Genomic DNA, 13,372 nt, shown 5'->3' on the forward strand with positions numbered 1-13,372 from the left:
CTAAGGAGGCCCGGCCGCCTCTCCGCCACGCTTCTGCACTCTGCGGTCCCGCGATCTGCAATCCTGTTACACAGCAGTCACAATATGATAGGCTTAACATCAGCGCGTGTTTGTTAAAGTTAATAGACGGCATCAAAGTGTGAAGTGGCAATGTAATTCAATTTAGCTCGGCCCTAATGCCTCGCCTAAAAGGCCTGTCTGTGTGCAACAATTTCAGAGTTGTGCGTCAGAGGCTTTGGAGGTGCAGAAGAAGAGATAATGTGGAAAGAGATGGTCTAAGTATGCAGACTGAGGCTTTGTGTGTGAATTGGACAGACATCAGTGGGATCTCTGTGATAACCACTAGAGAGAAATAAACAGACGGTGACTTTTTTTTCTCTTAAAATAATGGATGCTGTGAAAAGTACACAATCTCCATTTCACAGAATTCTGTTTTTTCACCCCCACTTTTTTCTTTTTTTTTTTTTTTTTTTTTGCTTTAAAATCATTCTCTCTGTGACTGCAACAGTCGGTGCACACGTGTGTGTGTGTGTGCCGTGCTGCCTCCGAGCGCTTCCCCGGGCGTAACACCTGACTTAATAAGGTTGGCCTAACCACCAGCTGTCTCCTGTGTCGGCATCCTCCCAGATTGTCTGGCTTAGTTTATTCATATGTTGCACCATGCGGTCGTCCATGTGAATTTTATCGTCTTTTCTTCTATTTAAGAAGGTTGGCTGAAGAGGCCTCTGCTTCGCACACTTCACACCTGTTCTCTACTCACCACTGGAAAGTGCGGAGCCCAAACTGGCCCTCCAGAGTCCAGTCCGACCCGTAAGATGAAAGTAGTGAACTAAAAATCCTTAGTTTCAAGCACATGTTGATCATGATAAAATTGTTGAATAAATATCAGCCTCTTAATGGTACATTCATAATTTGTTGTACTCAACACAGCCAAAGATGGAGAGTTAGAGTTCTCTTTATTTGTATATTATAATGCTCATATTTACTTGTCCGTCTCACTTGAGATCTAATTGCTCTGTGTGTGGCCGCTGACGTAAAATGAGCTTGACACCTGAGTTAATAAAGCTTTGCGTCTGCTTTGAACACATAAAAGCTGATGATTGATGATAGCTCTGCATGCCGCTGCCAGTCTCCTCCTAACATTGCATCAAAGGCAGGACGCCCCACGGACAGGTTAACAATATTGAGTCTTTGGAGCAAGTACACGGAGAAACGCATATCGACTGCCAGGCCAACAGGAAAACCCATGAACGCCGGGAATGGAACCCACACCTCTTAGCTTTGAAGCTACAGTGCTAACCGCCAGATAATGTGGCTGCAGATGCTCGGTAATATTCTTTTTTACACCGCTCCTGATCCTCCTCACAACAGAGGTAATGGGGAATCTATATAAAGACCAGATGTATGAAGTGGATTACATTACGTGGCAGTTTAATTTCGAATAAAAAGACTGACAAACAGCAGGCGATGGTGCAGTTAGAGCCTGTTCATTATCGCAGGAACATTTCCTGCTGTTGTTTTTCTTAAAAGTGTTTCAGCTGGCGATATTTCTCCCGCTGAAACGTTTCCATGCTAGTTTGTTAGATTTAAATGAGATGTTTTGTCTGATTAGCAGGCAAAATCCCAAAGATATTCAATTTACAAAAGCAGATTGTAAACAATTACATTTCTCACCAACTGTTTCCATTATTTATTAATTTATTTTTTAGCGGATGCTACAAATCATTAAATATATCAATGTATCGTTTCCTTTTTTTTTTTTTTTTAAACAGCCTCTTCCGATCCAACTGTCACCTGGAATAGTAACACAACAAAATCCAAACCATCTGCTTGCTTCCTCTTAATCTCACTATTTGAAAATGTCACCCGGTCAGATATTTTGGAAACTGTTTCATCTAAAATCAGTTAAAGGCAGGCCGGCGCTCAGGGAATTGACTGTACAAGGCCTTGTTATTTCGTACCGAGGAACACACACACACGCACGCACGCTCCCACACCTGTGCATACGCATCCACGCTCGATGTCCTCTCGGAGCCATCTGGGCCATCCATCAGGCCTCCTGAGCAGGTATAATCCAGGGAGGGAGTATCTTTTTACAAGAGTCCCATTAGTTTACGAGCCGTCTGCTCCCTGGCTGCTATCACTTTGTCCTTTAGATGAGTTAGACCATTCAGGACTCTCTTACAGCATTCAAGGTTTATAGGAGGGGAGCTTAACTTTTTAATACACAGCGTGATAAAAGGTGTGTGTCCTCATTGGATTGTTTTTCTGACCTCAGTGGCAAAATGACTCTGGAGGAAGTGCCAGATGATGCTGGAACAATGCCCTCCAGGTATGGCATTCACCTACTTAGCAGTTCTATCATAAAATCTATCCAAGACAACCTCAGCAAGTCGTTCAGATCCGCCCAAAATGGAAGTGAATTAAGGTAAAATTACTTGTCGTTGCATCACATACGGTTTACAAGATATTTTTGGAGCAGCATTAAACTCTTGTTGCAGAATACCAACCTACAGTAGCTGCTGGTGTGTGTCTCTGTGTGTGAGGTATTCACGTGTGTGTGTGTGTGTGTGTGTGTTGATTTGAACCTCGCGGTGTTTTGCCCCAGTGGTCGCGCTCCGTCTGAATGATGCCTGAATAGTGCATGGCTCCGGGCCGCCAACCGCCTCCCCTCCCGCTCCCGTCAGCTCCCTGCTCAGCCAGCACTGACTGACAGCGCCTCTTCCCTCTCCTGCCGCCGTCTCCCACTCTTCTCGCCGGCCTTCACACAGCGCTGCACACAGGCAGGCAGACTGACTGACTGACAGGCAGACATGGAAGAGTTGCAGGTCCACTCTCTTGACATACACACTTTACAATCACACTTAGACGCGCACTTTCTCATACTCGCTCTCCATTTGATCCCCCCCCCCCTCCTCTCATATTGCTGGGTTGTATATGGTCTTTTCGTGGCCTGGTTTTCTACAGCTCCTTTGTTTCAGTCCACTCAGGAAGAATATAGTTTTGTGTTGATGCAGACATTGACTCTAGTCGTGCCCCTTGACTTGTGTACTTGGCTTTCATGTAGACTCCAGTTTTTTTTTTTTTTTTTTTAGGCTCAATGAATGCATCTTCTCACAGCTGAGTGTTTTTTCCATTGGGCTGTTTTAAAAATTGACTGTATTGTTAGCTGAAGTGGTGCCTACGCACTGGCTGCAGTATTAAAAACCTCTCTGAAACAAAAAAGGTATAGATTGTGCATTTGCACTTGAAACGAGACCAAAAGAACAGGTGCACAATACTAATATCTGACAAAATCACAATTATTGTGATGGTAGGGATTGGCTTGGCACACTGAGCCCCTCAGTGCCTGCACATTCTTTAAACCTCTGAGCTTCGTTTTACTGAGAACCTTTGTCTCGATGAATGCGAGATGAAGTTTTCATAAAAGAAATTCAGCGGTTCTACTTTTGCCCGTGCTCTCTTGACGGGCCCTTTGCCTTTAAAAAAGTCTTCTCCAGCCAAATGTTAAAAAAGTGGTCCGATGACCCAAATGAAAGTGGCTCAAATCCCCGCGTAGGCTGGGAGAATCTGGGCCAGGGAGTTGAGTAAGACACATTCTTTCCTCCGACTGCAAGCACAGTTTAGGTGGCCTTTTTTTTTTTTTTTTTTTTTAAGGCTCCGAGCCGCGTCTACCTCGTCTGAGCTGCTGCCGGCAAAAGTACGCACCGCACCTGCATCTGGAACCCCCCCCCCCCCCGTTGGAGCGATTGGGTGTGACCTTCACATTCCTTTGCAGATCCTCTCAGGTCACACTTTTAGTTGTCCCGGGCGGCTAAATTCGTTTTAATGAAAATACAAACACAATTAGTTATATTTAGCCCTCTGAGTGTTTCAGGCGACATTGAGCATCCGTTCCCTCTGAGGGTTGGAGCAGCTGGTGTGGGTGTTCAACATAAAGTACACCGTGTCCTAATCACCCCCTGTGGTCTCCAGCTTAGCTCCAGCCAAGACAAAGTGCACCCCTACAAGTTCATGCATAATGGAAGACAGTGGCCACAGAGAGAGACTGGTGGCACTCGCCCTTGAATCGCACATCGCTGATGTTACAGGTGGTTTATTTTTTTTTTTTGGTTTTTTTTCCGTCATGCCGGTAAGGAAAGCGGCTCCTCCTCCAGGCCTGTCTGTCCTCGCCAGTCTCTGGAGGTCTGTACCCACCAGCATGATAAACACTCGCCGTAAGGATCACACTAATTCCAAAGAATGTACATAATAATGTTGTAATTTATTGGTCCCCACAGGGAGCTATAGTGTTTTCTCTTCCTTTCCCTAGCTCATACGTGGCTTTGTGTGCTTGGAAATAATTGCTTTTGGGGCGAATTGACTGTAAATTGAGTTTTTTTTTCCCCCTGATGAGTTTTGCCTACATTGTTCCTGTAGAGACTTTTTAAAAACGCAAGTGTTTTTTTGTTTATGTTTTTGAGTCCATTTCATTATGTACAGGGAGGACTGTCACATTTGGCAAACTAAAAATGGCTTGTTTGCATTGTTAGCTTTGTTCGGGGAAACTGACGGGGACAGTTAGTCCCCAGTCACCTCTGGGACAGTCGAGGAAACTTTTTTCGCTCACATTGTGACAAGTGCCCACTGAGCGAGGGGAAGTGTGTGTATGTGTGTGTGTGTGTGTGTGTGTGGGGGGGACAACCCGCAAAAAAAAACAACAGATTAATTTTCCAAATGTCACGAAGTGCCTTTAATTTATTCCAGTGGAGCTAGGGGCTCGGCTGTCTCATTCATAATGCACAAGAGATGCCCCTGAGAGTCAGATATGTTTTCTGAGAGATGAGCTAGCCTCACACTAATGAAACGACATCTGCAATTTAGCCCGTACGTCAACCGTGCTCGTGTCGTCCTCTCCGTCTCTGCCCACTCTGGGAAATGGAGTTTTATTCCTCTGAAATGATTTTCTCAGAAATTGGAGACGAGTATAGCTATAAAGTGAACATTTAGAAACTGGGGGTACAGACAGATTTCCTGTGAGAGTATATTTGCATTAGAATAATGCATCACTTCAGAGTCTATTTCACAGACGGATTATGGATTATATATTTCCTGATGTAGATCCCATCTCAAAGAAGCCTTTTTAGCTCAGGACTAATTAAAATGTAGGAAACTATAAGAATCCCTCAACGTATTCGTCCAAGTCGAACTCATCATTGTCTCTTTCACACTCCGCTGCTGTTGTGACTGCGAATCTGTGTGTCTGCAAGTCAGTGGAGCTCTGGTTTGAGTGGATGTGATTTGGATTCTGCAGTTGTCAAGTGTTTGGAAGATATTCAGTAGACGAGGCCGTCTGCAGCGTCTCATGGATAAAATGGCTCCACACCTCCGTACATGCCATGGCTTTCCACAAGCAGAGCAGTAGCTATATGGGCCTTTTTCTGGAAACCGCTGTGGCATCAGGATGTAAAGACCATTAACCAACTAACACCCCACAAGCCCTCACCCCTCCTCTTTCTGCCCCCGACGGTGAGATTAATGCCAGGTAGGTGAAATATAACATAGTTTAATTAAGCCCGAGCCTCCAAGATTCATGGACTCATTTCTTTGTGTGACAGTGCAAACGAAGGTTCAAAGGGTGCGAGGCAAGAGAAGAGACAGCCTCTACTAGCTGTTAGGAGTTTAATGAATTTGAAGACGGACGTGGGTTAACGGTTTCACCGGCTGAGGCTGCTGCAGAGGGTTTCCACCTCACCTCACTGTGATTACCCTGAAGACTTCGCTCTGACCGGGAGGAGTGTTTAGTCATGTAAACCCATAAGTCCGATGGACACAGTTTGAAACCCAAACCGATCCTATCAGCAGCATCAGTATTAGCAACTAACTACAACTAAAACACAACGAAGCATGTCATCTTCGTTTTTTGAGTTTTTTCACTATTTAAAGAGAATAATCGGGTCATCAGAATCAATGCTCTCATGCACACAGTTGTTTTTGTGAAATGTCATCCTAATCCAACAACTAAATTAAGGAAACGGACACCACGATGGCCAATTAGCAGTGGCTCTGGGTACAGCAATTTATTTGCTCCACACCAATTAGACCTTCACTTAATACTGCAACAGCCTGAAAAGACAGATTAGAAGGAACACTAACAACTGATACTGATGCATTTGAGCCGGAGATAATCAACATTTATTCCACTGTTTTTTCTTTATTCATATCAGACCCTTGTGCCAGTATTGAGTATTTGCATGTACCAAATGCCGACAGTGCACGATGCCAATCTTGGCTCGAGCTGCAGCCCTCATGCAGTGAAGACTGGCCTGCAAAGGTCTCATAAGATGACTGCGTCCTTATCCACACTTGTCGTTTTCAGCCCCAGCTGACACCGACTCTGGTGACATCACTTGATGGAATTTAACAGGCTTCCCTCGTATCCCTCTGGAGCCACAAAAGGCTTTATAAAAACTTCTTTTTCCTGCAAATTCAGTAGTTCTTCCCCCAGACCTGTGAGCAGCCTTTGATGTGCGAAATGGGTGAGGTTCATGTTTCCAAGTGGAGCTCAGAATAACAGTCTTTACAAGCACCGTGCTAACGCAATCTTATTACACCAAATTCAGTCTTTCTATAGTTTTTTTTCCTACCATATTGATATATATACACACACACAACCCTAACCACTGCAGTCTGGATTACCAAAAAAAAAAAAAAAAGAAAGAAAGATATGATACACACATGTGGAAGGATGCACACAAAACCTGCACCAACATTCCTTTGAAAGTTTTAAGATGTGAGAGTGTGTGAAAGTTTATTTTTCTATCTCTGTTTTTAAATGCGACCTGCTCTTCCACAGGTAGCCTTGGGGTAATCGAAACCATCACACAGTGTGTGGCTCTGAATGTCTCTGAACCAACAGAGCCGTGCTGTGCACTAGATCACCGTATTGAATTTCTATATAATTAAAGTCACAGGGGACACAGTAAGGAAGAAATTTTAAGTGGGAGATGTGCAGGAACTATAGTAAATAAATAGCCGCTCCCATCAGCTGAACAAGCTCTAATGCGTTTCACTCAATTTAGCCAATGGACTTAGCCCATTGCCGTTTAGCTGATTGCTATTTCCTTTTCTGCTATCTGTCACTGGCTCTCCGTTGCGTTTGCCTTGAAGAACAGGCAAGGCAGAGTCATTTGGCAGCGCTAATCAATACTGTTCACTCTCTACGAAGGGCTTATCAATTTCCAGCCAGTCCCTTGAATAAGAGTTGAGAAGGAATTTGGCTTATTCATTAGGTACATTTGTTCCCTTTTTTTTTTTTTCCCCAACTGAAGAAAAAGTATGTCAGGGCAGTGCCGTTTCATTTACACAGAAATCAATTTCTTCTTTTCCTTTACTCTTGGAATGCAGGTAAAACAGTGGCAGCGCAATTACAAGTGAAGAGATTTCCATTGCGTTTTTATGTTTGTCTCGGTGTGACGGTGGCAGGCCGACTTGTCGAATGCTAATGGGGGGGATTGTAGACTTGCAGGGCACGGGCGGAGGGAGACCTATCTGTGAATAATGGATGAGTTAATGTTACTGAGGACCCATCCAGGAACCTCTCGCTTTGAAGAAATACTGCTAAAAGACACACATAATCATATATCCGATGTACTAAACAGCCCGATCCTGGTACGCAGCCGTTTTCCTTTTTCATTGCCTTCAAGGAGCAGGTATATAGGTGCAAGATATGTAGCATTGTCAAAGGTTGAAGCCATAACTGGAACGAGTCTGCTTAAAGCTAATGCCACACACCGTTTAGTGTCATCACCCCTTTCCTTTCAGATAATTCTTATAGACATTTCCAATAGTCCTCAAGGTAGGTTTGAAGGAAGGCTGGGTGATATGGCCCTAAATTCATATCTCAGTATTTCTTTATCAAGATTTCAGATATGAACTCAATATGTTATTTTTCTCGATAAAGTTCTATGACAAATACAGTGCCAGGTCAAAGTCCCTATATAGACACTTTTATAAACCACCTGCTTTACACAATGAACATGTGAATTCTCTAGAATAAAATTATGGAAAATAGTGGCATGCATAAAGAAACACAAAATATTCATTTGTTTGTGGTTCAAGGCGTGTTTCATATTAGTTTAGGGAAGAACTAGACTAGAGGGATGTCGAAACAAAGAGGAATAACAGCATAATAATGCATCAGCATCCACAAATTATATTTTTTTGTTTTTTCGTTTGAACTGTAAGTACAATTTTAACATCATGCCGATTGTAAACTTTGTGTCCTTTTGCAAAAATACAGTAAAATGTCTCCTTTCATGAACATGAGCTCTTTTTGGCACTCCAAAATATGATCTTGATGTTTCTGAAAACAGCAAGACAAAGTAGTTTCTGTGGTGTAACTGTTGATCGTCATGCTAACCTGAGATTTTAGAGCGGGAAGAATATAGGCCGGCCAGCACTTGGCGTTAATCTGTGTTTTGTGTCCCAATGGACTCAAAGGAGAGATTCCTTTTTCCCCAATTTAAAAATCAATTTACATAACTTCATCAGATTTTCCATAATATAAAGCTTACAGTCTGTCCCAGCCACCCCGAGGAAATATAGTTAATAGTCCTTTTCTAACCCATTGCACAGTTTAAGTGAAAGAGAAGACTGATGGGGTAGAAAACTTTAGTGATGGCGATTATTTGTGGTTGAGTAGCTCGTCAGGTATAAATAAACAGGTTAATCTTAGCCAGAATAGCAAAAAACTATTAAAACACATCTGCAGTAGATGAAAGCAGGTATTTTTGTGAGGAGCTCCGCTGAATGGTCATTTATTTATTTAAATTTCTTCACTTTTCTGTTTGTTTGTTTGTTCAAAACTTCATTTTAAACTTTTTTTTAAAGTTTATGAGCCTCATAGAGTTCAAATGATCCTTGAGTGGGTTGAACCAGTAAATGTACAGAATGAAAACGTATTTATGTTAATTGCTAAAGTCTGTTTTAGTAAGAAGAAGGACAAGTGGAAAAAACTAAAACTTAATTTATTCAATGTAGTCAAAAAAAAGTGAGAATGTTACTAAAAGAGAATCTGAAAACCATGTTCTTCTGGTGGAAAATATTGTGACATTTTCATAAATCCTGTCCTCTATTCATGAATTGTTTGTATTCTTTATGTTCTCTTGGCTCGGATGTCATTATTGCATGAACGACACTCTGACTCACACTGAACTGAGATTAGAAACAGAAGTTTGTTTGGTTTGGAAAGAGTAGTCCAGATTGGTTTTGACTGTATGTTTGACCCTCTCCCATCCTGTTTGTCTAAATTCACAAGAGCAATCGAAATGTTGAGGAGAAAAACCCAACCTCTGTTTTTAAAAGCGTTTTTACAATTTGTCTTGATCCGGGACCGATCCCTCGATCAACTGTAGAAAACTCAGTGCCGTGTCTTTTGTTGTTGTTTTGCAGAAGAGCTCCGCAAACTGAGCTGGTCTGGAATCCCCCGGCAGGTCCGGCCCATAGCGTGGAAGCTCCTCTCGGTAAGTTTTTCCTGCACCGTGCGCGTGTTCTGTACAGTCAGCCGCTAGAAGACACATTCAGACTAATTTACATAACCGCAAAAATGTTCTTAAAAACAATGACATGCAAATGCACTCGGGGCCGAAAATCTGTATAACCTCGTACATAAACCTTGAGCAAAAACCGGGGATTAATCAAACACACGTGCACGCGCAGATGTGATTGCACAAATAAACACATTACAGATAATCTCGCACACCCACAAAGTTGCTGTCATGTTTTTTGTTTTTTTTTTTTTCCCTGCTTACCCCCCCCTCCCTTTTTTGATTTATGAAGACTGGTAGAAGTCCTGCTTTTTTTCCCCCCCAACTTCAATAGGGAAAATTAATTGCGAGGCACAAATAATTTATTCATGAGACGCACGGTGTGTTTACTCATTAAGCCATTGTTGTGGTGTACCGCTCCCAGTCTGCAGAGAGATGACTGGCTTTTTGAACGCCATGACTCTCCCATTAATTACCGCACAATAGCTAATGTGCCGCAGAAAAGATGTCATTAAAGGTGCGTGCAAGTGTGTGTGTGTGTGTGTGTGTGTGGCTCGCTGTGGTGGGGACGCTACCAACTGGCCATTTTAGCCATTAATAGAACCGCCGTTTGGTTCTCAAGGCTCATAACACCACATCAAATCACTACGTTGCGTCTGTAGAACAGGCAGTGATTTGCGTTATGGGAAACAGGAACCTCTGGACGGTTACTGCTGTACTGTGAACAACATGCCATTAGGGGTTTATTTGTTTTCGATTGTTCGCCATTGTCTGTCTGTTTTCAAGATTTAAAGGTGACGATAGTTAGTATGCATCAGGGAAGCACGGTATTTTGTTTCTGAACCCACTTGATGATACCTGCATGTGCGGCGGTGGCAGGACAGGCAAGGTCAATGGCTCAAAGTGATGTTGTGTGTGTGTATGCATCTATCGTACATATATATAGGTGGGAGGAGATTAAATCGCTGTTATTTATTATCCGATAGCGCTAGCTTTGTGTTGCATGAACCCATAAAGATCGAGGAGACCATGACTCCTCTGCCAAAGGTGTAAATGCATCACGAAAGTAGGAACAAGTGGCTCATTTCATATCCGACAAAACATCGGATGCAAATTTTTTGAAGAGAATGAAAGAGACATTTAATGTTAAAATGTTTGGCCTACGGAATGAGGAAAGTGGGAAAATCTTTACAGCAATCTGCACAAGTCTCTGAAACACATGTTTTTTGATTGCTCACTCCCAGAATGTGTGTGGCTACTGTCGTGTAGCGATTGAACTGCTGTTGAACAGTTTTGATGGGATTCTTTGATTGAATACATTTTGGTCAAATCTTGTTCCTTTTGTTTTCACTTTGGAAAATTGCTCCATTCTTTTCAAATTAATCCTCAATTGATTACTTCTTTCGATTTAGGGGTTTTTATGAGTCAGGTGGTCAAAATGTCAGCGTTTTATTTTATTTAACACTGTTATTAAAATGTCACCATTAATCAACAAATTAACTAACGGGTTGACAAAATGAATCAACCGGTCCTTAAAGAATTGATTAATAATGTTATCTAAAGATACCACAGTCCCTTTTTTTCCCATTTTGTATAAATGTGACCATTTTGGGACTTCTTTCATTTTCCATGACAGCAAAGTTAAATAGTCTCAGTTGTCTTGACAGATCAATATATTTTAAATTGGAACATAAGTGTTTGGAAATCCTGGCAATTTTTAATATAAACAAAAAGAAGCAAAAAAATGTTTATATCAAAAATTAAAATTATGATTAATTCAGTCTTTCATACATTATTTTCAGTATAACACTAAACTAAGAACTCACACGTTCATGAGTATTCACAGGTCACAATGGAGCTCTGGTGCTTCCTGTTTCCACTGATCATCCCAAGGAAGTTTTTTTGCAGCGTCATTGAACTCCAGCTGCAGTAAATTCAGTCGATTGGACATGTTTGGAAAGGCACACGCCGCCTATAAGGTCCCACCGCTGACAGCGCATGTCAGAGCACAAACCAAGCATGAAGTCAGAGGAATTGTCTGTAGATCTTCCAGACAGGGCACAAATGTGGGGAAGAGTACGGAGAAATATCTGCTGCTCTGAAGGTCCCAGTGAGCACAGTGGCCTCCATCGTGGAAGGGAAGTGACCAAGAATGGTCTCACAAAACTCCAGCCTTCCTCTGTGGAAAGAGGAAAACCTTCCAGAAGAACAACCGTCTCTGCAGCAATCTAACAATCAGGCCTGTATGGTGGAGTGGACCCCAAAGTACACAGCCCAGATCTCAAATGAGCGGTTTCAGGACAACTCTGTGAATGCCTTTGAGTGACCCAGTGGAGCACAGACTCGAATTCAATTGAACATCTCTGGAGGGATCTGAAAACGGCTGCGTGCTGACACTTTTAATCCAACCTGATGGAGCTTGACAGGTGCTGCGAAGAGGAATCGGCAAAACTGCCCAAAGACGGATAAGCCAACCTTGTGGTGTCATATTTGAAAGGAATTTGAAGCTGTAATTGCTGCCAAAGGTAAATCAAAGCATCGAGCAAGGGCTGTGAATGCTCAAGTATTTTTTTAACATTTGTAAGCATTTCAGTAGCACTTGTTTCACGTTGCTATTGTTGGGTATTGTGTGAAGAATTTTGTGGAAAGAACGGAGTTTAATGCATTTAGGAATAAGCCTGTAAGGAAGTAGCACTGTGCCTGCTTGGCAGAGGTGCTGCAGTGAGAGTTTTCCCAAAGGTTTGTAGCTAACAATGTGTATGCGTATATGTAGCGTTCGTAAAAAGAACTTTGCAGAATACTAGAAAACTTTTAGCTTGCAGAGAACAGCTGCCCTGTGGTCTGTATAATTGATGGTGAGACTTCATCTCCCCCCCGGGGAGACAGCGATGGAACTCGCAAAGGTGGGAATTGTGAGGAGGGCAGAATTTCAAGGGGAAACAAGAAATAAGCTAAATCGAATGAAAGATGAGTTGAGACGACAATTAGGCCTGGAATAGAAGGAACAACTGCATTATTGTCAAGTAACAATAGGAACCAAATATAAGAGTCATCTAAAATGTGTGAAGTCCGTTTGGCTGAATTATATCTCCGAGAAAATATTTCTTTTCCAATGCAAATGTCTACTGTCTGGAAGGGTCAAACTTCAGATCTGGATCAAAAGTTGTCATAACTCCTCGCAAGGTTTTCAATAGATTTCTGGTTCTCAGAAGTTGGCGCAGCGTGAATTATCCCATAGGTTAAATCCAGGGTTGGGATTAAAGCGAAAAGTGGGCACACTGTCGAAAGCTCTCATATCTTCTCAAGTGTCATAACACTTGACTGCCTCCTCTGTCCTGCCTGTGGTATGATCCAATGGAGAAATAGATTGAAGGGATCAGGCTCGAAAAATCTATTCTCTGTCTGGCACGCACACTCATAGACACACATTCAGACTCGCACCCCACGCCGTATTCCATAAACTTGGCTGAGGCACCTAATAAAACTTCACTCCAGTGGCGTCCCTTGTGCCCTTCTCCTGCTCACCAGCGTGCACTGACTTATTTGATTTTTTTTTTTTCTCTCTCTCCCCGTCTTCCCTCAGGCAGCCATACTTCAGCCACTCTCCTCTTTACTTGACAAAAAGGAGAAACAAGTTTTCCCACCGCAATCGGAGCTCTGTAATGCTCCCCCATTGGCCTGCGTTTAGCAGCGCATCACAGGAATCGTCCATAACTGTCTTCACCGTTATTAGCCGGGGTGGAAATGAAAAAGCAGGCCAACAGAATCTCGAGACCAGACTTGGAGTGTAAGAAAGCAATTTTTGGGCCCCACCAGGATTGCTTCCTCTGCCTCATTTTGCTGTT

At 42.6% G+C, this 13,372-nt stretch overlaps 1 protein-coding gene across 2 annotated transcripts in view; it reads left to right on the forward strand.

Annotated features, from left to right (window-relative positions):
• tbc1d22a (TBC1 domain family, member 22a) overlaps positions 1–13,372 on the forward strand; it is a 121,082-nt gene that overhangs the window by 14,387 nt on the left and 93,323 nt on the right. For both annotated transcript variants that reach the window (XM_030113355.1, XM_030113354.1), the window contains exon 6: positions 9,433–9,503. In XM_030113355.1, the coding sequence (XP_029969215.1) occupies positions 9,433–9,503 (71 nt within the window). The remainder of the gene's footprint in view (positions 1–9,432; positions 9,504–13,372) is intronic.

Source organism: Salarias fasciatus, chromosome 17 (assembly GCF_902148845.1).
Source record: "Salarias fasciatus chromosome 17, fSalaFa1.1, whole genome shotgun sequence".
NCBI lineage: Eukaryota > Metazoa > Chordata > Actinopteri > Blenniiformes > Blenniidae > Salarias > Salarias fasciatus.